Here is a 27,165-nt window from a genome sequence, read left to right as displayed (position 1 = left end):
GTTTTTTTTTTTTTTTTTTTCCCCCCCCCCCCCCCCCCACCCCCACACCCCCTACCTTGCAGGTGGTGAGCATGTCTGAAATAGCCTTGCGGCTGAGGTTGGCTGTATGGATGACGTCCTCCTGCCGGGCAGAGTTTCCTGCTGCGACTGCTTTAGCAGTTGCCATGGTGATGCCCTTAGTCATGCGGATGAACTCCTCAGGTGTGGTTGTCTTGTTGGGAGAATCCTTTGATTGAAACAGCTGGGGATGACAAAGCAGGTGGGTGTCATGTGACAGGTAGTCTTTAAAATGTGATTGGTTGAGTGATAAAATCCATCTCTCCAGTATAACAGAACTGATAAGTGTCTGCTGTCTGCCAGCCCCTTAACGTTTTCATCATTAGATCGGTTTCAAGGCAAAATATTACTTTTGAATCATCTAAGACTTTATTGAGCATCAATCGGCCGTGCACATTGCCTCCAAACGTCCTCACCGACATTTCCTGTTTGATACACTCGATAGTGGCCTCCAGCGCTCTGGTGCCCCGAGTGGCCTCGTCCTCTACAGCCTTGACAGTCTTCAGCAAGGACGTCACGTTGGTCACCATCACCTGACAGAAGAAAAACAAATGACAATGAAAAAAAATAATAAAGGGGGAGGGGGGCAGCTTATACTATACATGTCTTACCCCAACTTCAAAATGTGTACATGTAGATTTCACGGTGGCTCCCCGATAGCCATAGTCACATTTGTGAGCACATTTTTCCCTTTTTGTATGATCATGGATTTAAGCCCTCTGGTCTTCTTTGATTTGCACAGGACTATGAGGGTGTACTACATCAAACTGAAAGATAGGGGGCACACAACACCCACGCAGAAAAGCCCACAGCCCTCAAGACTTAAAGCTAAAACCATACAGATTATTTAAGTTTTTTTTCATCTCAGATCATAAACTTGCACGTGAAGCGTATTGTTATCATCTCGACTCTATGACACATGACTGTGAAACTGTTTTTTTTAAAGAAGAATTTCCCCACCCGAGGTGATAATGAGAAGTCACTTGTGTCGTCGGTGGATTGTGGACTGTGGCTTTCAAAATACACACTGTATTTGTGTTGAATTGATTTATCTTGGATACAAATATCCAAATTTCCTGTTATCCTGAATGTCTATTTCCTGTGTATTTGCATCACTGAGACACAGCTTTCAGTTTAACTCATGTGAATGGGTTTCATAGCAACAGGAGAGGTGCTGTAGCTGATTAATGGCACTGCCTGAGGAGGAGTATGTCCGTTATGCATGCATACATACATACATACATACATACATACATACATGGGATAGGGTAACTATTTTCATCAACTTAGATTTAGAATTTTTAATAGACAATAAGACTTTTCATCACTGGGGGGAAAAAAAAAAAAAAAACGCAATTGCAGCATATCACAAAAACATTTGCATAACTGATTTGATTTCTTACAAGAATAAAATACCAAGTGACTCCAACATTCAGATTCAGACTCCCTGATCCTCTCACCTTGGCAGCGCTCTTCAGCTGGTACATTGATGGATCATCTGCTGACTTGCCAGCGGCACACTTGGTGGCACTAATGAGCTCAGCCAGCGCCTTGGCCACATCTTTGACAGCATTTATCAGAACCACCTACAGAAAGGACATGAAGATAGACACAAATTTATCACAACTCAGCCTGGGAAAGAGACAAAACTCTGAAAGGTTATTGCTATTGACAGCTCATTCTCTGCTCATACACCAGGCACAGTGAAAGGACAAATAGAAACCTGTGGGAGGAAAAACAAGACTGGCTCACCTGTGTCTCAGGGTCATCAGAGCCAATACTGGCAGCTCCCAGTTTGACCACATCTGTTAGCTGGGTAATTGTTTTGGCAGAAGACTGGGCGGCCTGAGACAACTTGTCCTGACCAGAGGCTGCACCGGACACCAGCATCTTTGTGTCCTCGACCAGAGATTTGGCCGTCTTCAAAATGTTTTCCCTGAGAGAAAGAGAAGAATAGGCAGAAAAAGAAGGGAGACAAAAGTTTTGGAAATTCTTTCAATGACTGAATTCAAGCAGGAATAAAATATAAATGTGTGTGAATTACAGTCATCCAAATGCACAATGGCACACATCTCTTTTCATATCAAAGGAATTTGTACATCAAAGCTGGTGCAAACACAAGGAAGATAGGTAAGATCATGTAAGGAGTCAGTTATTTATTTATTTTTTAAATTGACAAGAGAAATTGTAGGAAGCTGTTGCAAAGTTTCATCTTGATTTTTAAAAAGGGAGCTGTGTGACATAATTTGAGCTAAAAAGTGATTTGATTTCCTTTCATCCTACTCCGGCAGGGCTTTCATGATTCTTCAGCGAGGTACAGTACAATTTCACTAACAATTATCTGTAAGGATCTAGGTTAATCATTTTTGGTCAGAGATGCATGTAATGTGCCAAGTCCTGTCTGGATCACTAGATATGCATCTCTTTGAACTCCAATCACTCACTCATAACTAGGCCAACCAAGTTTCCCATAAGTCAAACACTAGTTTATGAACCCTTACTAAAGCACAACAATGTGGGATTTCACAGAATATAACCAGGATTTCTAACCTCTAAGTCTTTTGCTCTTTTTATTTTTTTTTTTGCACTGCCTCTGAGTGGAGTCTTTAGTCTAAGAGCAAGAACAGTAAAAGATGTGACACTTCCTCCGTCTTTCAAACCCTGAGGGTAATTTGTAGTTTCTAACTTAAGAGATTTCCTGCCGTCTGTTCACCAGTGTATATTTCATTCTGTCAGTTTCACATGAAAGATAACCGGAGGGCGGATTTTGGACTCCAGTCACGTCTTGTATGCTTAGTGATGTCTTGCACGAGTGTCTGTGTATACAGACGCGATCAGGCACATTTCCGGCTCTAACCTGTGGTCAGCGAAGGACTCGTCATTCTCTGCGTTGAGTGTGCCAGCGGAGGCAAACATGATGGTGGTGTCCAGATCAGCGATGATGCCAGACACTGCGCTGGCTGCTGTGATGCAGGCCTGAGTGCCCTTATTGCCTGCCTGGAGGGCTGAGAGCACCAAGGACACCTGAGGACACACACACACACACACACACCCTATAATCATACTGGTGAGGATGTGCAAATACTTTCACCTTGGGCTGAAGGTTTTTCATACCTTAACTAGTTGAGGCAGCTGGATTATTGATTTTGTACATTACAGACAGATTCAATAAAATTTTTTGAATTCCTTTCTTACTGTAAAGTAGTATTACTATATTTTGGTCAGTTGGAGAGGAGTTGAACACTGTTTTTATGATATGCATCTCCTTGGTATCTGATAAATAATGCATTCAACTGAGAAGTCCAAACACTAGTCGCAAGAGGATTTGAAAGTTTGCTGTGACAGCAAAATACCACATCGGCGCAGAGCAATGCACAATATCACTCACTCAGTGAAATGAGTACATGTCAAATTGCTTCCCGGCTCCTCACAGATGCCTGAGTGGCAGTAGAAATTGATTAACTGACGTTTCCGGACTCTTCACACTTCAGTTCTTACATAAAAGAAACAATAGCCGTGGAAAGTTAAGGGTTAGGAGAAGGTTAGGAAATCAAAACAGAACAAGCATGACATGCAACCCAGACAAACCTGTTCTTTCCTTGTCGAGATGTCGAGAAAAAGAATAAACCCTCGCTTTAAAAAAAACTCCATTACAATCCATTGTAAAATGGCCATAATTTGAGATTAGTATCTATCAACAAACTGATGTGGATATCCTGAATGAAACCACAACTAATACCTCTAGAGGAATTTGCTTGCATTCACAGGTCACATCTGTACAATGTTGCTGGACTGTTTGGATATAGTCTGTGCAATACTAAAACATGAATTCTTAAAACAGTCTGCAGAGTAACATATTCCTCCAACGACTATGAATTTAACAGTCAGCCTTTGAAGCATGAGCATGCCTTCAGCAAATGCTTTCTTCTAAAATACTTTAATTCATATGAATCCTAGGCATATGATAAAATGAATTACAGCACGAACCCTCTTATGTTGCTGATACCATGATAGCAGAATCGCTCAGTGTAAACTACATAATGCATAATTAACGCTGATTGACACAGCCTTGGGTTAATGTATGAGGAAACTCGTCCTGATAAGGATCAGTATAATGTGGTGTGAATCAACAAACCTCGAGACAAATTCTATCATTTGTTGATAGGATTTTACCTTTTCTGTGACTGCGCGGGCACATTCAATGAGCTCCCGTTTGGTGAAACCATCAGAGGGAGTAATCTGCAGAGCTCCAGCCTTCTGGACGAGGAAGATACAGCCATGTCCGAGCTCCTGCACTCGAGTCTTGATCTGGAAACCGATCTGGATAACAGAACACAGTACGGCACAAATTTGCTGAGCAATTATTCTAATGCAAAAATAAATCATTTTAGTTTACAAATCGACTTGCCTTGTGAGATCATTTAGATAAAAATAAACTCATGTACTGTAAATGTTTAGATAGGAAATGTGTATCAGCTCCACAATGACATATTCCCTTTGTAATACATAATATTTTTTATCTTTTTAAATGTTAAAAAGACAAATCTGCCACACTGATACAGCAGAGCTGCATAATGGGTGACACCCAGGCCGCCCTCACCTCCTCTGGCTCAGCTGTGTAAGCAGCCAGTCGTCCCTGAACGGCCAGCTGGCTGTAGTCCACAGTCACCTGAGAGGCCAGGGCCCCCAGCTCGTCAGGACATGTCACTGATTTGGTCATCTGATAGATAAATACACACTGACTGTCAGTCCAAACTACAACACACACACACACTTACTCCACTTCACTTTTCCCATCTAATCAACGATAATATATTCCCGGTCACATCTCCAAAACAGTCTAACAATGTAAACAATCATTCTGAAGGCTTACCATTTCCTGCGCAGTGACAGCAATGGCCTTAGAGTATTTCACCATACTGGTCTGGTAATCCACAAATGAGCCCTCAGGTTCAGGCGGTGTACCTTCATCCAGCTAAGGAAAGACATACACAGTTAAAATGCCAAAGCAATTATCATTTTAGGCGTGATTGGTTTGTCCTTCACAAAAGGTGCAAACATCTTAAACCATGAGAACAATCAATCATTCAGCTCTTTAGCTGCAGCCAAATGTTAAGTCTAATCTACCCTTCAATTATAATAATTCTGCCAGGTGTGCAGGCACCAGTTCATCTGCAAACCGATGTTAATGCAATTTTGTATTCAAAAAACACTCACTGAATGATAAACACCCATTACAAATTATCCACCAAATCCACGCTGTAATTACAGCTTTAAAATAGCATCAACTGCAAAAACACCAGCGTGCAGTGCATACATTATGTTTTCGGACATTTCTGCTAAATTAGAAAATTAATTCTGTGTCAAAGCTGAGGAGACGAGAGAGATGACGCCATGTGGGGAAAAGAATGCCGGTGGTGGAATTAATCCACAATATCGCAAGTACATGATGTTCACTTAACCCGCTGAGTGAAGTAACACCTCATCTGCGATGTTGACCAAGTTACTAAAAGTTCAGCCTCTGCTGTGGTTACAGCAGAGGCGATTTAAAGGGTTTTCCTGACCATTACGTCGATGGATCATCTAAGAGGATTATCTCATTTTAATCAACTACTGACATGCACATGCTGAGTGACACACGGACAAAACACAATCACATGCTCATCGTGCAATACGCAAACTGAACCACTTTGGTTAATTATTCATGACGTGGCACACAAAGTTGCCGTTCCGTCTGGTAACCCACACCTGAGGCACTTTTTCACCCCAGCAATAAGTCTCACTCAGAAAGGCGGGGAGGGGTGTAATTATTTGACGCTATTTCATGTGTACTTGAGATAAAAGACTTTTTCTTGCTTCGCACCTTATGCCAGTAGTTTGACTGTTAATTGGAAAGATGAGTCTAAAAGGCCTAACACTGGCTGGGAGTGGATGTGTTACAGTGACAATTTTCCTCGGCTTCGATGGCTTGTGATTTGTATTAATATGCTAATCAGTTGACTTTTTATGGTGCTTAGGAGACACTGAGGTTGTAATCAAGATGTTACACAAAGGAACCATGGGGAAAAAAAGAATAACAAGACAATCTTAATTAGAAAATGATGGTTGTTCCTGAAACAGAAGACCATTTGCTTCCCTGCCCGTTTCCCTGCCCTCACTACCACTTGTTTTCTCAACAGTACTTTGGCTCTTTCCGTGGCTCTTGCCAAAACAGGATCTTTTCCACTATATAATTCTCATTCAGACTGCTGTCTTGATCACCTTAGGGTAAAAGTGGATGATCGTATTATCAGATTTGTAGCCATACTATCTTGTAACTCAAGAAAAGAGGGGCTGTAAACTGATCACATGGTGGTGAAAACACTGGGTGAGAGTGAACTTGATTAAGGCACCGGCCTTGAAAAATCTTCAGATGAGTACAGACCAGCTGCTTCTCTGCAGCTGAAGAGAACCTCTGAGGTGGTTTGGGCATCTGGTAGAGATAACTCCTTGACATCTCCCTTCTGGAAATCTTTCCAGGGCACCCAATTAGGAGGAGACCCTGAAGCAGGTTTAGAATTCACTGACGGGGCTGCTTCTGGCCTGGTAACGCCTCGGGATCCTGAGATAAACCTCGAGTCATGGCTAGGGAAAAGGATGTCTGTGCTTGTCTACTTAGTCTGTTCCTACTGGGTGAGTGGCAGGAGAAAGTGGACGGAGATGCTGTTAGGTCTTATTAAAGAACCAAAGAGTTTGAACTGATTCGTCCAATCTTGGCATCTAGTCAGATGGAAAGCTAATAGTCATGATCTAGTGTTTTCTAATCACCAGTGTCTGCCCAGCACCCCTGCAGCACTCACCTTGGCCATGGCCTCTGCAATGGACTCCACCATTCCTCCGACCATTCCCACTTCGCTGGCGGCCTCATTCAGTGTCACCATGATATCATCAACCGCCTCCTTCATGAGCTGGACTGCCTCTGCTATGGCATCATGGGTATGGGATGCCTGTCCAGTGTGACATCAAGACACATTAAATAAAATGTCCAGATAATCCTTCCAGTGGGCGAGAGAAGCAACATTTAAGAGAGAGAGTTCTACCTTTGGGTTTCCTCCACCCTCCTTGGCAGCATAGAGCATCTGCAGGGCAGACTCAGCCAGGGTCTTAGTTTGGTCCAGGAAAGTCATCTGCTGCTGGTGGTCATTCAGCTTGGACGCTACACCCACAGACGCCAAGATCAGCGGTTCAAAGTAACCAGCCAACTGGGTGACCTGAGGAAAAGGGTGACAGTTTTTAATCACTAAGCATTCCTTAATTACAGCAAATGCTACATTTTCAAATGGACAACACCCCCCCCCACCGAGTAAGTCAATGACATTGAAAAAGATGTATGTGTGCTAAAACGCATGGCAGGGGGAATGATGGCAGACTTGTGGTTCCGTTCTTTTCAGCTTCTCATTATTTTACTTAAGTGATCATTAAGGTTGCATTGAATTAAAAGCTTGCTTTGTCTTCATGCAGTGTACTACTTCCAAAACTGAATGAACTCATTGCCTCTTTGCTTTTATATGTCATAGAGAAGAGAGTCTTTAGAGGCATCTAATGGTTGAAGAGATATTGCCGTGATAAGTATCACAACACTAATTTTGTTCAGATAACCCATTTGTCCAGATAACTGCTGCACAGTTATGCTATGGTTACGGCACAGTTAAGTTAAGTAATTAACTCCCTGCCCTACATACCTTGTGTCCTAGTTGGGAAGCCTCGCCTCTGGCAGCGGTGGAAATGGGGTCAATTAAGTGGCCAATTTCCTGCACAGTGGAAGTCAGTTGTTCTTGTAGCGCCTAAAGAGAGGAAATAAAAAGAAATTTGTTGCTTTTAATGGTAGACAGAGGTACATTCAAATGAGTCACCTGGAACCTGCTAATAAAGCATTAGACAGAACTAAACAGGGACATACTTGCCCCAAATCACTCTTGCTTTTAATATGTCACCTTAAAGTCTTCATAAATCAACAAAATTGGTGCAAGAGCCAAAAACCACTCTGTGACTAGTTCTGCATTAAAACATCTCGGTATAGGGAATAAGGATCCAGTGGGATCCAAACTGTACTGCACGCCAGCTACTTATGGATGAACAAAATATTTCAATTACAAGTAATTAAATCCCTGACTTCTGTCTAATGAGTGGTTTGTGACCTAGAATGAAGAAACATCATTAAAACTACCAATAATAGATCCTTAATTTAACAGAAAGGCACAAAAAGGACAAAGAAACAAAAAAGCTATCAGACTGTAAAACAGTGGTGAGACAAATGCAAACAGAGAAAGATAACAGTAGTTCTCTGTGGAAAATGTCAACTTATTTTCTGGTGGTTGCTTACCTCGAGTGAGATGTCGTCCCTGCTGGCTAAGTTCTGGCTGACTGCTGCCAGAGAGGCCTGCTCAATGTCCCGGATACATTTGTTGATGTTATCAATTGACGAGTCACACTCCCGCTGGCCTGGAGCCTTGTCCCTGAGAATAAATTGGGAACAGGAAAAGAAGACAACCAGAAAGTAATAAAATGGTTGAAAACAGAAATGAGAATAAAAGTTGAAGGATGAAGTATAGGGGGAAAAACAGCACAGAGAAGGTGATGAAGAAAGGGAAAAATGAGACAGGAAGAGAGGGGAGTGCTAATGTTAACATAACTAACAATAAAAGATAGACAGGTTCCAGGATGTCTTCATCTTGTCTACTGTTCCCCTCATCTCATTGCTGCTCACATCTGCTGAAGTGTGGCCTGTAGGGTCTCATCACTACACAGGGAGATCAAGCTGGGCAGCCAAATTAGCTTTGAAGCACCTTAATGGTCTGGGGCACCGTCCACACGGGCAGAATGAGTTCAGTTAAGCATCCATTTCCATGCATTGTGGCACACTGAAAGTAAAACTAAAAATAAATAAATAAATAAAATAAATCAACTTTGCTTGTAAGTAGAATAACAAAGTTATGAGGTTGGCTTTTGAAGGAGTCCATTCCTATCTGTGTTCTTTGGCACCGCGGTGTATGACTGAATGCTATTAAAGCCTCTGAGTTCTCAATTTGCAGTCTGAAAGGAAGACCGTGATAAGGGCATCAGAACTGAACGAGATGCTAAGCTGGCTGCTTGTGAACAATGTTCTGAGCCAAGCAGCAACATTAACATTCAGTGCATTTGACACAGGAAATTAGTTCCTCATGGACAATAGTTTTGTTCTGATCAAGGTTAGGTACAAAAGGTGTGAGGAGATTAAACATTTAAGCTGTGGAGGTATAAGAACAAGCATTTGGGCATCCTTTTGTCAAGGACGCTGCATTATTCTCACAGGCGGTTTAGAAGTTTTAGCAATGCATTCAGATAAAGGGAAGTAAAAGCTATACTACAACTTGATTAAAACCCCCCATAAATAACTATATCACAGCAGGGAAACGGAGTACAGTGGTGTTAAAATGATGATGTTTTGGTAACTTTATAAGTTTCTGCTAGTTGCTTGGTGACCTTAAAGTGACAACAAGACTCCAGGAAGTCACTGCTCTCAGCCAAAAGAGCCTGTCACCACATAAAACCACAACATGGTACAGATTAAACAAACGAGATACAGCATATTAATTAGTGATTTTTAGAGGTGCTGCTAGGCTAAAAGTTACCCGTTTTTTTCCTGTCTCCAGTCTTTGTGCTAAGCTAAGCTAACCGGCTGCTGGCGGTAACTTCATATTTATCGTACAGACATGAAAGTGGTGTTGATCTTATCTAACTCTCGGCAAAGAAAGCATATAAACAAACTTCCCAAAATGTCGAACTATTTCTTCTTGGTTTAATTTTTACATATTCTATTTTGTCACCTATTGCTTTCTTTAGCATCCCATTTGTTACATCCAAATACATTTTTTAACTAACCGGATGGCTGTGATGAGACTCTTGATGGAGTCGGACACGGTGCGAGAGTGACCAGCTAGAACAGACCAGGTGGGCGGGTCTTTGGGGTTGATAACCAATGAGCGAGCAGTCTTGAGCAGGTAGGTGGAGCTGTCGAGCATGGAGCGTGCCGAGTGGAGGATGGGCTCCTGGGCCGCATAGCCCTACAGGGAAAAAATATATATATTTTTTAAATAAAACAACTTTAACTTGACCAAATGTATGCATTTATTGCAATATAATTTTTTCAGCACTTCAATTGATGTAATGATGTGTGTAATCTACAAACCCTAATGTTCACATTGTCATACCTCGTTGCTGATTTGAGCTGGGATGCTGGCAAACTCTGGGTTGGAAGCAAATGTTGTCAGGTTTTCCACAGCCTCGATTAACGGAGCCGTGGCAACTCGACACTTGTTCCTGTTCTCCTCCGAGAAATCCCCATCTAAAGCCTAGAAAAGGAGAGAGACGTAATATGAATATGCATGAAACAAATCTGATTAAACAAAAGTACCAATTAAGTTATCCAACCCAAGAATCAGGAATTACACAAACCATTGACAGCAGTTTGATAGAAATTATTTTTGGGAACACATAGGAGCTGATTGGCATCACATTTGTTTCAGGATTCATTAAAACGATCCCACATCAGTCACAAAAGGACTTTACTGTCGAAGCTAAATCCAGATCTGTACTGTGGTAAGCCAATTAGGGGACAGAGCCAGCCTTTTGACAAGACAAAGAAATCCTACCTTGATGGTTTTGACCAAGTTGGCGGTGCTGTTGGCCACCTCCTTGGCAGACTGAACAAAGTGCCTCTTGGCAACAGGGTTGGTTGTCTTGGAGGAAGCCAGACGGCAGGCATTGCACAGTGCCGAGGTGTGCTTAGCAACAATGGTGGCTGCAGAGAGCACCTGTCACATTATACACAAAATGTTCAATAAGTAACTGAGATTTTCTCTCAAAGAAATGGTTTATGGTTAAGCAGATGACAATGCAGTCATCAAATACTCAGCCCAGGGTCACATTTATATACAGTGTTGTGAAGTAGTGTTTGTAGGTTTTTTTTTTGCATGTTTGTTGCACTAAAATGTTTCAGATCATCACACAAATTAAAATATTAGACAACTTATTATAATTAGATAACACAATTAGATAACAAGTAAACACAAAATGTTTTTAGATTAAGTTTTTATTATTAAGGGGGGAAAAAAATCCCCCCTTAAACCTAATAACTGGTTGGGTCACCTTTAGCAGCAACAACTGCAATTAAGCGTTGGCAATAACTGGCGGCGAGTCTTTTACAGCGCTGGGGAGGAATTTTGGCCCACTCATCTTTGAAGAATTGTTGTAATTCAGCCACATTGGAGGGTTTGAGCCTTAACTGCTTTTTTAAGGTCATGCCACAACATCTGAATCTGATTCAGGTCAGGACTTTACCTAAGCCAATACAAAGTCTACATTTTGTTTTTCTTAAGACATTCAGACGTGGACTTGTTGTTGTTATTTTGGATTATTGTCCTGCTGCAGAACCCGAGGGTGCTTCAGCCTGAGGTCACGAACAGACAGCCAGACATTCTCCTTCAGGATCTTTTGGAAGACAGCATAATTCATGCCGTCACATTACCACAGCAAGTCTTCCAGGTCCTGAAGCAGCAAAACAGCCCCAGATCACCACACTACCACCACCATATTTTATTGTTGGTATGATGTTCCTTTTCTGAAATACTGTGTTACTTTTACGCCAGATGTAACGGGACACACACATCTTCCAAAAAGTTCAACTTTCTTGCTCTTAGGATAATTTTGGTCGTCCTGCCACTCCTGGGAAGGTTCACCACTGTTCCATGTTTTTGCCATTCGTGGATAATGGCTCTCAATGTGGTTCGCTGGAGTCCCAAAGCTTTAGAGATGGCTTTATAACCTTTTCCATACTTTTCTAAATCTCAATTACTCTGCTTCTCATTTGTTCCTGAATCTCTTTGGATCGCAGCATGATGTCTGTCATGATTTTGAGGATCTTTTGATCTACTTCACTTTGTCAGGCAGGTCCTATTTAAGTGATTTCTTGATTGAGAACAGGTGTGGCAGTAATCAGGCTGTGAGGGGGGTGGGGGTCACTTTTTCACACAGCGCCATATAAGTTTGGATTTTTCCCCCCCCTTAATAATAAAAACCTTAATTTAAAAACTGCAGTTTGTGTTTACTTGTGTTATCTTTGTCTAATATTTCAATTTGTTTGATGATCTGAAACATTTCAGTGTGACAAAAAAAATAAAAAATAAAAAAATAAAAAAGAAATCAGGAAGGGGAAAAACACTTTCACACCACTGTAAAAATCATCCAGCGTTTGTACCACTGACATTTCTATGTACTAGAAGGTATTTACTATTGTAGCATGCACCTCCACTTTAACTTCTGCTATAGACTGGCAAGCTGGAAACTGACCTGTGTGCAGTAGGAGCGCTGTGGGTGGCTTATAAATTAGAGTCAGTCTCAAACTAAAACTGAAGAAAATAAAGGTGATAATGAAGAAAATATTGGTCTTTCAGACCAACAGTATTCCGGCTACTGCATCAGGGATTTGCAGTACTAAATATTCTTTTTGATCCATTACATTTACCACAAGAAGATGGCCTCTTTTAAACATGTAAAAAGTCCAAAGATCTGTCTATAATGTCAGCATGATGTTTCAGGTGTGTTTTACTCAAGACTAACATGATAAAGAAATCTGCATGCATGCAGGAATAAAACAACCAATAATCACAGCTATATACAATTCCTAAGGTCCATGCATCACTCTGACCTGATAATAAATCACACTGTGTCACATCTCTGCAGAAACGCTAAGATACCCATCTACCATTATACTGCCAACACCTAAACCTGTAATGATGTAGATCAGACAGGTTTTTAGCTGACTGCAGATGACAAAGAGAATATTTTAAGTGCATGTACCTGGGAGGGACTACTGTCTGGGTCTACAAGATTCTGACAGGCCATCTGGATTGCCTGATTGGCTTTGGCAAACTGGATGGGATCCACCAAACCCTGGTGTCCTGCTTGACTGTTGGGATCAGATACACCCACCAAGTAGGAGGCCTGTGGCGGGAAAAAACTCCCATCATTAGCATTTACCAGCATCGCCATTACAAACAAAAAGGCAATATGATCCATTTTGTTGCTTCTGTTCTGTGAGAGTTCTTCCTCCACATTCTGTACCTGTCCTGCAGCTTCTGTGAGGCCGCACAGGGCTTTTGAGGCCGATCCTACACAGTCTCCAAATGCAGACACATCTCCGGTCTTGCAGTTCTGAGAAATACCTGCCATAGACTCTCCCAGTACCTGGATAGAACAAAGGAGTGGGCCAGCAGAAAAGAGAGAGACAGACAGAGAGAGAGACAGAGAGAGACAGACAGACAGACAGACAGAGACAGAGAGAGAGATGCTGTGTGTGTGCACAATGCTTGAGTGTTTGATCACTAAGCCGTTTGTTTTGAAGGCCTACCTTAGAGTTCTCCATCACACTCTCGATGCAGTCAAAGTAGGAGAGGTCACTGATCGGCTCGTTGGGGTTGTCCAGCATTCCCCTGACAGCCTGGGAGATGAGTGAGCAGTATGAGTTTTAGATAGTATTTCCCAGTTTTTTTTACAAAAATGCTAATAATTATTATTTCTTTGGGTCAGATAGAGCATGGTAAATAAGATTCCCATCAAGCCTTTGTTGATATTTTTTCTGATAGTTCCTGTTTGATCCCAAGCTTGTAAAGTTCTGTTTACCTCCAGCTCTCTCAGGGCATTGTCACACTCCTTCTGGCCTGGGGCCTGCTGTGTACACAGCGTGATCAGCTGGTTAATGCTGTCAGTCACCGCTCTGAAACAAAGAACCAAACAGAAAAGAAATATTACACTTTAGCCCTTGAAGGTGTGTGGTAAGAAGTGGTTTTTACATGTGTGAGCACATTTACTGGAGGTTTCTGTGTGCATGCATCTTTGCATACATATATATGCCTGTGTTTGTGTGTACCAGCTTATTCAGTTTATTCTGGAGATTTCTTTCATCTTATCTTCAAGATGTCATATCTTATTATAAATAATCATCTTATTTTTTATTTATTATTGCAAGTGTGGTTGGCAGCTACCAATAGCACCATTAAAGCCTTAATGACCAAGTTATGATTTTCATCGTGAGCGGACGACTGAATGCATTTTGCTGATAACATAGACATCAAACACTTGCCTTGATGGATATTATTATCACAGTTCAATATGTTGAATGAATTACTTACTGCTTAGTGGTGTAATCACTAGCACTAAAAATAAAATAAAATAAAATAAATAATTTAAAAAACTGTCTTGTTTTGGGCAATTATTAAAACAACCAATTCCTTGCTGCTGGCCTTATTGATGAACCTTAAACTCTTAAGATTTGCCATCAGAAGATTTCAGCTGCTGAATGGTCACACTGGCTGAATGAAGGTTGTTCAGACTAGCAGCACTAACTGCTAGAGAAGGGATGAGGAACATCCCATCAGACTCCATCTTCACAATTTCAGCAGGAGATATTTGATACAAAGCAGAATGTGTAGGTGTGTATGTGGCTAGTCGTGGTACCTTGCGGCAGCAGCTAGCAGGTTCTTGGCATTTGCTGCTGCAGGGTCTACAGACAGACTCTTAGCTGCCAACAGCAGCTTGCTAGAAGCCATGGAGATGTTCTTCAGGTTACCAATCACCTGCACCTGGTCATCCTTTTTCTAAAATGACAAAAATCAAAAAGGCTTTTATATCTGTTAAAGCCCTTTATAAAGACTTTGATGTTCCTGTGAAACTCATATAACAAAACCGACCTGAGTGTGGCCAGCCATCTCTATACCAGCATCCAGGAACTCATCAAAGTCTTGGCTGAACTTTCCGGAGGCCACCGCCAGCTGGCTGCTGGAGCCTCTGGAGGCATGGACCACGTCGCCTGCCGATTGGTTCAGGTCGGCTGCTGTTTGGTTTAGCTCGCTCTGTGCCTCCTGAAAGGACTTGGAGGCTAGAGGGACCTGAAGGTAGGACACAAGAAAATTATATATTTTTTATGTTATGCAACAGTACTTAAGGTGTGACAACAACCTCAAGTCCATTTTATGTTTATGTGGATAAGCAGTGATTTAAGATAAAACTGAAAGATTATTAACAGAGTCCTTTCTATGATACTACTAACAAGAGAATAATTAATTTAATACTGATGTGACAATTCAAAAACTACAGCATCTAAGCCTTACTGAATGGTTGTATTATAATAATAAAGTAATAATAATAATAATAATGTGTCCAAATGTGTCTGAATTGTGTGCTCAATCCAAACATTAAGTACAGTTTTTCAGTTTCAAACTTAAGAACTGCTCACGTTTGAGAGTGGAGGACATTTTGTAAAAGCAATAAAAAAATAAAATTGTGACACTTTCCCTATTTGCATACTAACGATAAAACATAAGTATTCTAGTCCTCTCAGGCTGTGACATACTGGAACAGTATTTTTAGCTAATTTTAAGAGCAGTCATTGAAACTTTTCTATCAAACAAGTAAATTTCACTTAACTTGGATATGTCGCTCATTGCAACACAATCCTCAAGGACTGTTTTCCTGGTGAGCATTTAAAGAAACACACTATGCTAATCTTGCTCTGGGGAGTCAGACCAAACTCACAGTTTCAATCAGCAGCTTCTTGCTGGCCTCTCCGATGCTCTTGAGAGCCATGTCCACATCCTTCTGGCCAGGCAGACAGTTGACGCAGTTATTCAGGGAGTGAGACACAGCCTTGGCCACCTGGAACACACAGCAGGTTCACAATCGTCTGGGTTAGAGCGACTAGAGGAAGCTTGGAATGAGACTTTAAAAATGCTAATAAGCAAGGACATTTTTAACCTTCTTTGGATAACTATGACCTGGATGACTGAGAACCTTCACAGACATCAAGCAAGGATGTCTTGCAGAGTAATTGATATCACCATTTTGCTCCCCCCCCTCCTTTTTCATAAATATCAACCAATATGTCTGTGAGTGCTTGCAACAAGTCACAAAATGGGTTGTCAAATCACAGAGGCCAAAACAGAAGCACACGGCAACATAAAGGGACCTTAGTGAAGCAGTTCACAGAGATGCAAACAAGAGCCAATAATTTAATAGTGCAGCACAGGCTTCTTAACTTAATTTTATATTCCATGGCAAAAAGGGCAAAACAGTATTATAAGAGTATTTTTTCAAGTTGAAAAGAACAGCCTGATTGCATTTTTGTGATCAACTTGTTTAATTCTCCACATTGCATTTGAGAAACCTATATTTTTTTTCTTTTGTGGAGAAAATATGGAGGAGGCAATCTTAGTAAAGTATATTGGGCAAAACCGCTGAATTTCCTTTCAGGTTTACGTGGCTGCATATTCAATTTCTTACAGAGAAACCAATTCTCTTCAAAAGTCACACTATTTCTATGTAAAACACATGGGATTCAACAAGTTCTTCAAAATGATCATCATTAAACATTCTGTTTTTGTCCAAATTCAGACTCATCCAAAGGTAAGATACTGGGTTTGATGTGTAATGAATAAAAAAAAATATATATATACCTACAATAATAAAACATGCATGAAACACATACACATGCTTTATGTGGTGAGAAAAATATGACTAAACATTGAGTGGAGATAAGGTTAAAGTAACTTAAGAATAACAGCCCAATTACAAGTGAATCAGTGGTTGTATGCAAAAGTCTCATGACTCACAGTCAGTCCTTCTGGGTTGTCAAAACAAAATGCACTGTCTTTGCGGTGACATTTAATGGTGTTAGCTTTATGGCACTGGTACTATAGTCTGACAGAAAGATGAACTGAGGCTTCAAGCTTGCAGCATCAAGACTCAACCGTAGTGTTAAAATGCAGAATAGACTCCAAACCTCGGGAGTGACCCTGAGCCATCTCACCTGCGCCAGCCTCTGCTGACTCTCTGCGTCTCCGGGGGAAATCAGTGCCTGCTTGGCCTCATGAATAAGAAGCGCTGAGCCCTCCATAACATCGCGAGCTGAGTCCAGCATGCCAGCAGCAGCCATGGGGTCTGTGGTGGAGGCAGCAACACCGCGGGCTGCCTGGGCCAGTGTTTTCAGGGCCTGAGCTGTCTCTCTGGCTGCTATTCCTACACACACAATCAGAGGTAAAAGAGAGTATTAATGTGACACACAACAACTCCAGTCAGGACAGTACCTTAGAGGCATCATAGGTAATTTGTAAATCTATGTCACATATGCATAGAAGGTGTTTCCTATATCCTGACGAATGTTTTGCAACAAGCAACACAGACCTAATTTGGTCTGAGAGCGTGTTTGCCTTACAGGCAGGAACCAACATGTCTCATGTGACATCTCATTTAAAAACACATCAGTTGCATGGGATTAAACAAATTAAATGAAGCCATATTATATACAGCAGTTAACAAGATTACTTTCCAGCCAATAGGAGCATTTCTCTTTAGGTTCTATGGAAAACCAAGGATACTATAAAATGCTGTATGTTGGGTAATTAGAGTAGATTATTCTAACGCATCTCAAGTAGCTCAAATATTTTAAAGTCATGTGAAAAAAGGAGATATGTGTAAAGTGTGTTCTGCAAAGCAAAAGATACTGGTAACTGAGATCAATCTTCAGTCAGAAAAGTGTTTGTGGCAGCGACCGCACATTAAAATTGGTATTGATGCTCATGAGGGCTGTTGGGGATCACGTATGCTCAAAATAAAATTTGTGTGTTTATGAAAAAGGAGTAAAGAGAAATGTTTATATGAAGGCTGAAAGGCAGGTTTTAAAGTGGACAAAAGAGGAATGATTGTGCATGTTCTAAAAATCTAATTGAAAATTGAAGTCAGTGTGTCAGCAGTACCAACCTGTGTAGTGTTCATTTCCTTGTGCAGCACAGGTGAGAAGCTGAGCCATGGAGGATCCCACTGACTTAGAGGTGCTGCCCAGATCCTGAGCACACTTCTCCAACTAAAGCAGAGGGAAAGGGAAAAACCGCAGCTTTATATGCAACTAAAAACCAAATATTAGCCCACAAACCCATTAGACCCTGCTTCAGGCATGAGTTGCTGTTTGTCTATACCTTTTGTATAGCTTGATTGAACCTAATGCAAGTGCCATTTTTCATGTTGGGTTTTGAAGAATGAATCAAATGTCTCTTACCGATTCTCCAGGTAGAGGTTTCAGTTGGGCATTAACAGCAGCCAGCTTGGCATCTTGCAGCTCACTTCTCAGGGTCTGGATTGCTGTGAGCGCAGAGTCGATCTCCATGGGGCCGCAGGCTTCATGAGCCTAGAAGATAAAAGGAAGTCTGCTGTCATTCACAGCTCAGTGTCATTACTTGTGTTTTGCACTTGTAGCAGTGATCCTTTAATTGAAATATATTTTTAATGTCAGTTTCTGCAGACAGCTGCTATAGACAAAACACACATTCAATGCAAATTCAGTACTTGAGGATAGTGCATCAAACTATTGTGCATCTGACATGGTCGGCACTATTTTTGTCCATGCCGTGATTTTAACCACATTGCTTAGTATACACTATCTAGAGAGGTACAATGTCACTCTGGACTGATGTAAGAGTATTACGTTTGTTTTTGCATATTAGTATGCACATAAAATGAAAGTGACTTCCTGCATGCACTTCCACATATGAGTGTGTATGTGTGCACTACCTTCTGTGCAGACGTCCTCAGCTCAGCCAGGCATGTGGCCAGGTTCTTGGCACACTGACCCAGTTGCATGGCTGCAGCCTGATCTGTCACCGTGGGAACAGATGACTTAGCCGAGGTCACCATCTTACTACCAGGCTGCAAAGTGGAGACAAAAAAAGTTTCACAAATGTTTAATAAAAAAACTACTAAATGTTGCTCTGGGCAACAACAAGAAACAGGGGTTAAATTATGTGGTGGTATTTGTGGAGACCACACACACTCCTCCATCAGTAGGATGCCACAGAAGCATTAAACACATAATCCCATCACACTACTGCTTCTATAACTTCCTGCTTACATCAAAAAGAGGTTACAGGCCTATTTTAATGGATCCCTACATGGCAGAAATACTATTTATACTTTGCTCAGCCTGGTTCTCAATATAGGACTGAAGTGGCTCGAACTGAGTATGAGGACAAAAGTTTTAACAATCTCTTCTCCAGCAAAGGTGAGAAATGGTAAGGCCATAGTGTGTATGTATGTTTCCTGTTTTTATATCCCGGGAGGGAATTTAATCTCAATGCACACTAACCTTTGGGTACCTGCGTCACAGTGGGGGCATTGAGATGTCCCCACAGGGATAGAGATGTGTGTGTGTTGTCTGTACTGCACCTGTAGAAAGTTCTGGCTGGCAATAATGAGTGCTAGTTGTGCACTGAGGTCCTCTGGTTTGGCCTGACTGCCACGCACCCCCTGGACGAGTTGCGGGATGTGGTCTGCCACTGCCTACATGCACAAAACACAAACACAGGCTTAAATACAGTCAACATGGAAACTTCAGATTAACTAAAAGCCTCAGTATATTATACTATTCTATAAATCATCAAGCAAGAAATTTGGGTGCACACAATACAATAACTGCTGATAAGATGATAAAAATGTGCTTATAATGAATATAAAAAGAATATTGTGAAGTAAACCGTTTAAATTATTCATCAAAAGGGGCGGGGAAATGGGACAAACCAAAAGCATTGATCCTCACCTTACAGCTCTGCACCAGCTGCTGGTGAGCAGCAGTGTTCTTGTTGGAGGCGGCAGCATTTTGAGCAGCCGCGATGGTCTGAGTGGCTGCAGCCGCTGCTTGCTTGGCAGCATTCTGAGGAATATTAAGACCAATATATAAAAATCCACGTGGAAAATATGATTAAATAGCAGTTCTTTTTCTGTGTCTATCTGTCTTTATTCAAGTGTCTACTCAAAGCAAAGACATCTCGATTCACACCTCTGCTTCTTAGTCTGGATGATTTGTGGTATCAGGGCTTTAAAATTAAAGATTTTTTTCCACATGGGTGGGTGTTTCCTTACTTGTTCAAAATTTAAGCTGAAATCATCTCTGTGAATGTATGGTACATGACTAAATAACTAAACAATACACTTTGAAGCATTTGAGTAGCCTAAATAAAAGCTGGGTCTATGCATGTTCTCTTGCAGATCTTGCACCCTATTTATAGAGAACTAATAAATTATTGTACATAATAAAAATGCTGATATTTACAAAACTAATAATAGAAAAGTAAAATATGCATAAATGCATAAAACTGCCACAAGTCAAATAACTCATGGGCAAATAAGGCCCTTTAAATCTCTTTTCAAGAGAGATTACTCTTTTTCCTATTTCAGGATTATTAGAAAGACTGACAACAAGCCTAAATCCGTCTACCCTGACATTTAATGGTGAAAGACATGCGGCTGAAATCAATATCTAATACTTGCTGTGATGCCTCCACCTTGTAGATGGTGATATTATAGTATCCTAATATTTGGATATTTTTTAGATCGTGACATTTAGGATTGGTCTTGGTGTGAATGTCATGTTTTATTGTAAATATTTTCAGATTCAGGAAGAAATGGCCTCTTCCTGAAGAAGCCATTTCTCTGGGGACAAAATGTGGCATCACTGACCTCCAGTCTGTTAATGAGTTTCTTCTTGATGGCATTCTGTGCAGCAGCATTTGTGGCCACACGCAGCCCCTCCGCAGCCTCCCTCAGTCTTTGCTGCTGGTCCTCATTCTCTGGGTACGCCGCCGCGCCCTGAGAACACACACACACACACACACACACACACACGTCAGTAAAAACATGACAGGTGAGGAGGATAGAAAAACGTGTTGTACGAGGGTGGGAAGGAAGGATGGGAGAAAAGGCTGAGTGATCTGTTCACAATATTCCCTGCCTTTCTACCATCTTTAAACAGATGCTTTTTTATTGCACTACTTCTTTCTTTGAAAAGCATTATCCTTCCTTTTTGACAGAGTAACATGTCAGCACTCATCACATCCTACTGAGACCTCCTGAGACGAGCAGCGGACACGCCTACACATGGGAGCACTCCCACAAAAATACTCCTGTCAGTGATGAATAAATGATAAATAAATGTCAGTGAGATATGCTATTTATTCATATTAGTAGGAAGCTCTCTCTAAATTTCTTGTTGTGTCCAGCAGTACAAATTAACTGGGTTCTGTGGAGACCAATATCACTTAACATCTCCGTGTCTCCCGCTGTTCAAGAGAAAGCTAATCCTGCTGCCATTAGGTTAATTAATTGGGAACTCGGTAGCTTCACCTACAGCTACACTGATAAGTTGGTGTGCTACTGAAAACCCATGTCATTAAGGTAATGTTTAACCCCGCGGATGCTACTGGCAGAACTCACACAAGACACAGATATCACTATAAACAAGGCACACAGGTGTACAAACAGAAAAAAATAATTTTGCAGTACTATCACGACTTCAAGACTCTGTATAACACTTAACTTAGCAATAACCACAGTAAACTGGCGTTAGTGACCAGCTTCAAATCAGCAGCGTCTGCAGCTGTCGTCTGCCTGCTGGCAACTGCTGACACCATTTAAATTTAACAGCCAATTTGCATAATTATTAAAAAGTGTCATTTCCAGAGGAAGTAACAAGATATCACATTCAAGAATTAATCATGGCGAGCTAGCCCTTGAAAAGCACGGTATGTTTTACAGTGTACAATACATGTACAATATGTATGTTTGGCTAAAGCAAGTCATTACCGAACATGGGCTTCATAAACAGAGGCAGCTGTAAAACATACAGTTCAAAAACTAAACTGCACCAGCTCAATCAATCAGTTACCAAGGCAACGGCTGGCTGAAGTCTCAGCCTCCATTGACACAGATAAATATACAGCTGTGATGGTGATAAGTCTGGCATCAATCTCGACCATCATGCGAGCTGGAGGGCGTCATTTAATTTTCATGGTGGCAGTGGAGAGTTATTATTATCTGTGGGTGATTCTGTGGACAGATAATGAGACTGATGTAGAGCGATAGCAGATCAACTGTTTAGATAGAGGAAGATGGGAAGAGTGGCAAAGCTAAGCCTGCCCTTCGGTAGAGCTTGGGAAGAAAGAGTCTGACATCCTCTTACTCTTAGTCATGTTATGCTGGAAACTTGAGGTGTAAGAAGATTTGGATGGAAGAACTTTAACGCTGTATGGATTCTAATATAACCTTTTTTTTTTTTAAAGTTCCAATTCATTTAAACTGTCCACTACCATGTTTACACTGAATATCCAACATAACTGCATAGTGACTTAATACCCACCTTTTTAGGAGAGCTTTTGGTGGAACTCCTGCCCTTTTCTTTGCCTTTTTATTTTCGTGCTCTTTGTGTGTTTTTATTTTTAGCACTTACCTGTTTTTATTTGTTTGAATATAAAGTGCATTACAAATAAGATGTATTATTATTATTATTATTAATTTCTAGCTTGCCAACAACCATGTTCGCGTATATTTGAGATTAAAGAGGGTCATAGCACTCCTAACAGTAATTCTATGTAAATTTTAGAAACAAAACTGAAACCAAAGAGCATCCATCATATAATCACTGAATCAAGTTTGATGCTCTGATTTCCAGCTTAGTAAGAAAGTTGACCATGTTCGAAATGTTGACTATAAAACCACTTTACATGTTTAGCTGTTATTAATGAAATAACACTTTAAACACAAACAAAACTAAGCAGAATCACTTCCAAAACTGTCATCTTTGGTCTTTTCCTTTTTGCGCACACACACTCACTCACTCTCTCTCTCTTGGGGTCTCTGACTCAGCTTCTTTCCACTCTGCTGTCACTGAGGTCACCCAGTATGTACAAGAGAATAGAACCGGCCCTCTAGATTTTCATCTGGTCTTAAGAAATGCCACTACTGTGATTAAAAACAAAACCTGTCAAGACTTTCTTGGGTTAACAATATGAATTATGCATGAAAAAAAAGCTTGTTTTAAACTAAACCCTTGGCTTGCTAAAGTCACTGCTTTTTGGTGACAAGAGATATAAATTTGAGACAGGTGCGTTGGAGGGGGAAAAGTTGCAAAGAAACAACGTTTCAATACTAGACCTTCATTAGTAAAAATGTTTGGTTTTTTTGCCTGATGAAGGTCTAGTGGCGAAATATTGCCAACTTATAAATATTTTTTTGCAAGTCAGACAGTGTGCGGGAGTTCCTTTGCAAAAGTTGAGATGCAAAAGCAAAATTACAAGAACATAAACTGAATAAATATCATATCCTTTATTGCTCACACGCTGCTTACCTTGGCTGCCTCCACCATTCTTGCGGTGGCATCAGCCAGCAACTTAGCAGCTGCCAGCAACTTCTTTGAATTGTCGACATCCACCTCAGCCTCAGCATCAGACCTCATGGCATTCACCAGGTCTGATGTTGCCTGAGCCAACACCCGAGCCTGACGAACCATCTCTCCTGAGAGGTGATTAGAGAAGAGGGAGGTAGTGTAGAGATGAGGGGAAGGACAGAGCGATGAGAATAATTGGACAGAAGTGGATTAATGGATGAGTCATACTAATGAGAGATTGAGCGTGTTAACTTGTTTTGACGTAATTGCGTAAGTCCATCCTTTTGTTGCAAAGCCACCGGAGTTTATAGTCAGGAAGAATTTGGAAAATTCATTTCTAAACCACTTGCAATAATATAGAAACTGTCCTTGATGATGCTATTCTCGTGTGCAAGTTAGAGATAATGATGCAAGTGATGCACTGCTGGCAAACCTTAGCGGAGCGGATAAATATTTCAACAAACATTGCATTGATTTTTAATTTGATACCATTTAATTTTATATCAGTAAGAGAAATTCAAAGTTTACTTGTTAAAACGACTGATGGGAAGTTGACTTGTATTGTGACATCTGTACTGAGCATTTCAACAGAAAGTTCATCAGCATCGTAAAAAAAAGCACCCGGTGTTTCACTCAGCTCCATGTGGTTAAATGTCTTGCTCTCCCTGATCAGATGTTATAAACACCTATAGGTGACCTGTTAAATTGCTGCAACTATTCCACCAGCCCTGGTGTTTTTGAATCCCTCGGAATATATTCTTAGAATCAGACTACTGAGGTAGAACAAAAGGGGTTGTTGTACATATTCTCTCTGTCAAAGTAGACCTGGCACCCCACAAAAGCTGTTTGGCGGTAAGCCTCTATAATTCACGTGAATGTACTGGCCGATCTGCCAAACTGCACTACAGAAAGATTTACTTCACTTTTCTCCACATGTTTGTAACTGAATGCCAGGTTTGACATAACCAGACATATTTGACACCAGTTCAAAGGCAGTATTCTCCAACTAGCTGTGTGTACTCAGGCCTCAGTAGAGCAAACTTGTCTATCAAGCCGATCAATTCTGGTGAGCTGACCGCTGGGCCGGGACATTCTCTGTGCATCTCTTGCTGTCTTTCCCTGCTGTCAGACGTGTTAACATCACTGTCAGCTTTTCTCTGTGGCTTCACCAGGGCTGACAGCAGTCCATTCAAACCCACAAATATGCCAGTCTCTCTGAAGAGAAGATAGGATAAAGCACGACACACAGTAAGATCGCTTTAGAGCTGTGGACAGCAAGTTTTACAGCTTAGATTAGATATAGTTTGTGCTTTTTCATCACTTTAAGAAAACAATTATCCCATTTTAGACTGAATTTTAAAGCATGATAGGAGCCAACATTGTGCTGTATTCCTTTAGAAACTCTTTGATGGGTTGCATGACTTAGTATGACAGAAGAGGCTGGTTTTGGAGTCAGCCAAAGTGAGGTCAAACCCTTGTCAGATCTGGTAGGTTTGGGTAAAAAAAAAAAACTTTGTAACAACTACCACCACCAGTATGACAAAACAAGACAAATGAGAGCTGGTGATGGCATTAGATGAAAAGTTAATGGATAACTTTGTCGACCCTTTAATTTTTCAACTAAAGCCACTGCCAGCTCTTTTTTTTTTTTTCTTATTTGGTCATACTGGTGGTGATTGTTGAGACATTTCACACTTAAGTAAAAGTCAGATGATCACAGAGGTCATTAAAGTTCTGTCTCTTAGGACCACGAATATATGTAAAAAACTTAATATCAATAATTGTTTTTGTTCTATGCGATGCGTCAGCCAACATAGCATGGAAGGAGCTAAAAACAAGTTCAGCAGTTTGGGGGTATTTCACGGTTGCTGCACCAACAAGTTCTGCGGTTATTTGCAATATGTGCAATGCCAATGTTTTTAGGGGTGGCGGTAGCGCTGCAAAATTTTACTTTAACTTAATCAGCATTTCCAGAAGCAAAGTTAGGAAACAATGCTTAAGTCAAGCCTGATGTTGCCTAACCCATAAAATAATGACTTCCAGTCTCATTGCAGTCTCTTCCTTATAGTTTACAGCTAATACAGCTTATTAGTTTTACACTGGTATCAGATTGATAGTAGGCAATGGCCGATACCCAAAGCCCAGGTATTGGTATCGGTATTGTTTGTACTTACCTGCTGGCTAAACCATGGTTGCAATACTAGTTTTCAGTTAAAGGGCAATTAATTAACCCGTTCTTCAGTCTACAGTCATTTCAACATATTTCAGCATTTACAGTATTGACAACACAATGGCTGGATGTGTATACACAATTATGATTTCATCTCATCATCTCCAAGCAATATCCTCTTTTGCGCTCACCTGCGTCGCCCATCGAGCTGAAGATACTCTCAGTGACGGTCATAATGGTGTCTGTGGCCTGGTCATAGCGCCCGATAGGCTCTCCCCTTGACGTGTACTGACGAACATGCTGCAGGAGATCTCCAAGAGCCTGACTCACCACGCTGGCTGCAGCGCTCACCTTCAACACAGGAGAGGCACATCATCAACGTTAGTGCTGTGTTTCTTAAGCTGCATTATTCCCTGCTTCTTACTCCATCAGGCGGGGCAGCTGCACACTGGACTCATTATCTTCATTGCTTCTTAAGCCGGGTGGCAGTACACGAACTGAATACCATAAATAAAAAAACTCTGCTGTGGTTTAAATGAAAAGAGCTTCAGAATCAGTATTCTAGGAAACAAACCAGTCAACTAATTTGCTGCTATTGTTAGCATGTTTGGAGTCAGACTTGTGATATACCTTGTTATCTGCTAACACAAAAAAACAATAATGATACATGGAACAATTAGAGTTCAGTGCACCGTGGGAATATTCATTAATCAAGCTGACCTGTTTGAGGAGCTCGCCATCTTCTGTGGCTGAGAGGCAGGCCTGGACGCAGCTTTCCACCGAGCGATCCACCAGCTTTCCGGCTTCGATTAACTGCTCCTGGCAAACCGGTGAACTGATGGTGGGACTCACAACCTACAACAAGTAGTTGAAAAGTGTAAAAAAAAAAAAATCCAATTCTATCTCCAATGTGAAAAAGAGAAACAATGACATAATATGCAGTAAAGGTTATCAATGTTTCTCCAGTTGAAATATCCAAATGGTAAAAAGTAAAGATATTTTACATTGGAATTAACACGCTGCTATTAACAAGCTTTCCATCATTTAATCACATTTCACAGAGAAAACAGAAAAGAAGAGGGGAATTTGAAAGAGATTCAGCAGATGGTTCTCATCCCACTGCCATGCAGAGAGGGGTGAGGCTTTGTTTAGTAAATGCTACAATTCAGATTGGGAGCCAGGAGGGCATTTAAACTAATTAGAGGCATGTGGGTTGTACAATTAAAGATGTGCAAATATGATGATGAGAACACAGGGTATTTAACAGAGCCTTTGTGCATCCTGATATATTCACCCTCCAAAAATACTTTTTCTTAGCTGTACATAAATTGCAAGTTATTTAAATATTTGAAAGAACCCCAATTCAGAGCCTCCTTAAGGAAAACAGCTTTAACAATAGCTTCCCAAGTGATATCCCTACACCACTGCAAGTGTAATATTCAAATCCAAAACAGATCTAACATAATAAATTGAAAAACATTATACCAGCTTTCCAAGCATTTGCATATTATCCACTGAATTTACATTTTGGGAATTGAGTGCAGATTAAACAAATATTGATATGATGCAAGTCATTCAGTAGTCTTATATATCATGTTTGGTAGTGTTGGTGAATGCTCAGTACTCTTTGGGGGGGGGGGGGGGGGGGGGGGGGGGGGGG

At 41.0% G+C, this 27,165-nt stretch overlaps 1 protein-coding gene across 4 annotated transcripts in view; it reads right to left on the bottom strand.

Annotated features, from left to right (window-relative positions):
- tln2a (talin 2a) overlaps nucleotides 1–27,165 on the bottom strand; it is a 93,590-nt gene that overhangs the window by 7,986 nt on the left and 58,439 nt on the right. For all 4 annotated transcript variants that reach the window (XM_046032593.1, XM_046032591.1, XM_046032592.1 and 1 more), the window contains 32 exons: nucleotides 26,226–26,360; nucleotides 25,697–25,856; nucleotides 23,297–23,463; nucleotides 20,635–20,763; nucleotides 19,715–19,828; nucleotides 19,345–19,458; nucleotides 18,694–18,828; nucleotides 18,182–18,310; nucleotides 17,887–17,989; nucleotides 16,937–17,145; nucleotides 15,667–15,786; nucleotides 14,823–15,020; nucleotides 14,590–14,729; nucleotides 13,756–13,849; nucleotides 13,484–13,573; nucleotides 13,198–13,320; nucleotides 12,934–13,077; nucleotides 10,728–10,889; nucleotides 10,287–10,427; nucleotides 9,958–10,139; nucleotides 8,420–8,552; nucleotides 7,779–7,880; nucleotides 7,137–7,307; nucleotides 6,897–7,043; nucleotides 4,931–5,032; nucleotides 4,658–4,777; nucleotides 4,231–4,377; nucleotides 2,915–3,081; nucleotides 1,810–1,993; nucleotides 1,518–1,643; nucleotides 474–590; nucleotides 56–241 (listed from right to left, as the gene is read on the bottom strand). In XM_046032593.1, the coding sequence (XP_045888549.1) occupies nucleotides 56–241; nucleotides 474–590; nucleotides 1,518–1,643; nucleotides 1,810–1,993; nucleotides 2,915–3,081; nucleotides 4,231–4,377; nucleotides 4,658–4,777; nucleotides 4,931–5,032; nucleotides 6,897–7,043; nucleotides 7,137–7,307; nucleotides 7,779–7,880; nucleotides 8,420–8,552; nucleotides 9,958–10,139; nucleotides 10,287–10,427; nucleotides 10,728–10,889; nucleotides 12,934–13,077; nucleotides 13,198–13,320; nucleotides 13,484–13,573; nucleotides 13,756–13,849; nucleotides 14,590–14,729; nucleotides 14,823–15,020; nucleotides 15,667–15,786; nucleotides 16,937–17,145; nucleotides 17,887–17,989; nucleotides 18,182–18,310; nucleotides 18,694–18,828; nucleotides 19,345–19,458; nucleotides 19,715–19,828; nucleotides 20,635–20,763; nucleotides 23,297–23,463; nucleotides 25,697–25,856; nucleotides 26,226–26,360 (4,491 nt within the window). The remainder of the gene's footprint in view (nucleotides 1–55; nucleotides 242–473; nucleotides 591–1,517; nucleotides 1,644–1,809; nucleotides 1,994–2,914; nucleotides 3,082–4,230; nucleotides 4,378–4,657; nucleotides 4,778–4,930; nucleotides 5,033–6,896; nucleotides 7,044–7,136; nucleotides 7,308–7,778; nucleotides 7,881–8,419; nucleotides 8,553–9,957; nucleotides 10,140–10,286; nucleotides 10,428–10,727; nucleotides 10,890–12,933; nucleotides 13,078–13,197; nucleotides 13,321–13,483; nucleotides 13,574–13,755; nucleotides 13,850–14,589; nucleotides 14,730–14,822; nucleotides 15,021–15,666; nucleotides 15,787–16,936; nucleotides 17,146–17,886; nucleotides 17,990–18,181; nucleotides 18,311–18,693; nucleotides 18,829–19,344; nucleotides 19,459–19,714; nucleotides 19,829–20,634; nucleotides 20,764–23,296; nucleotides 23,464–25,696; nucleotides 25,857–26,225; nucleotides 26,361–27,165) is intronic.

Source organism: Micropterus dolomieu, linkage group LG20, assembly GCF_021292245.1.
Source record: "Micropterus dolomieu isolate WLL.071019.BEF.003 ecotype Adirondacks linkage group LG20, ASM2129224v1, whole genome shotgun sequence".
NCBI classification, from domain to species: Eukaryota; Metazoa; Chordata; class Actinopteri; order Centrarchiformes; family Centrarchidae; genus Micropterus; species Micropterus dolomieu.
This window is presented reverse-complemented; position numbering and strand designations above follow the sequence as displayed.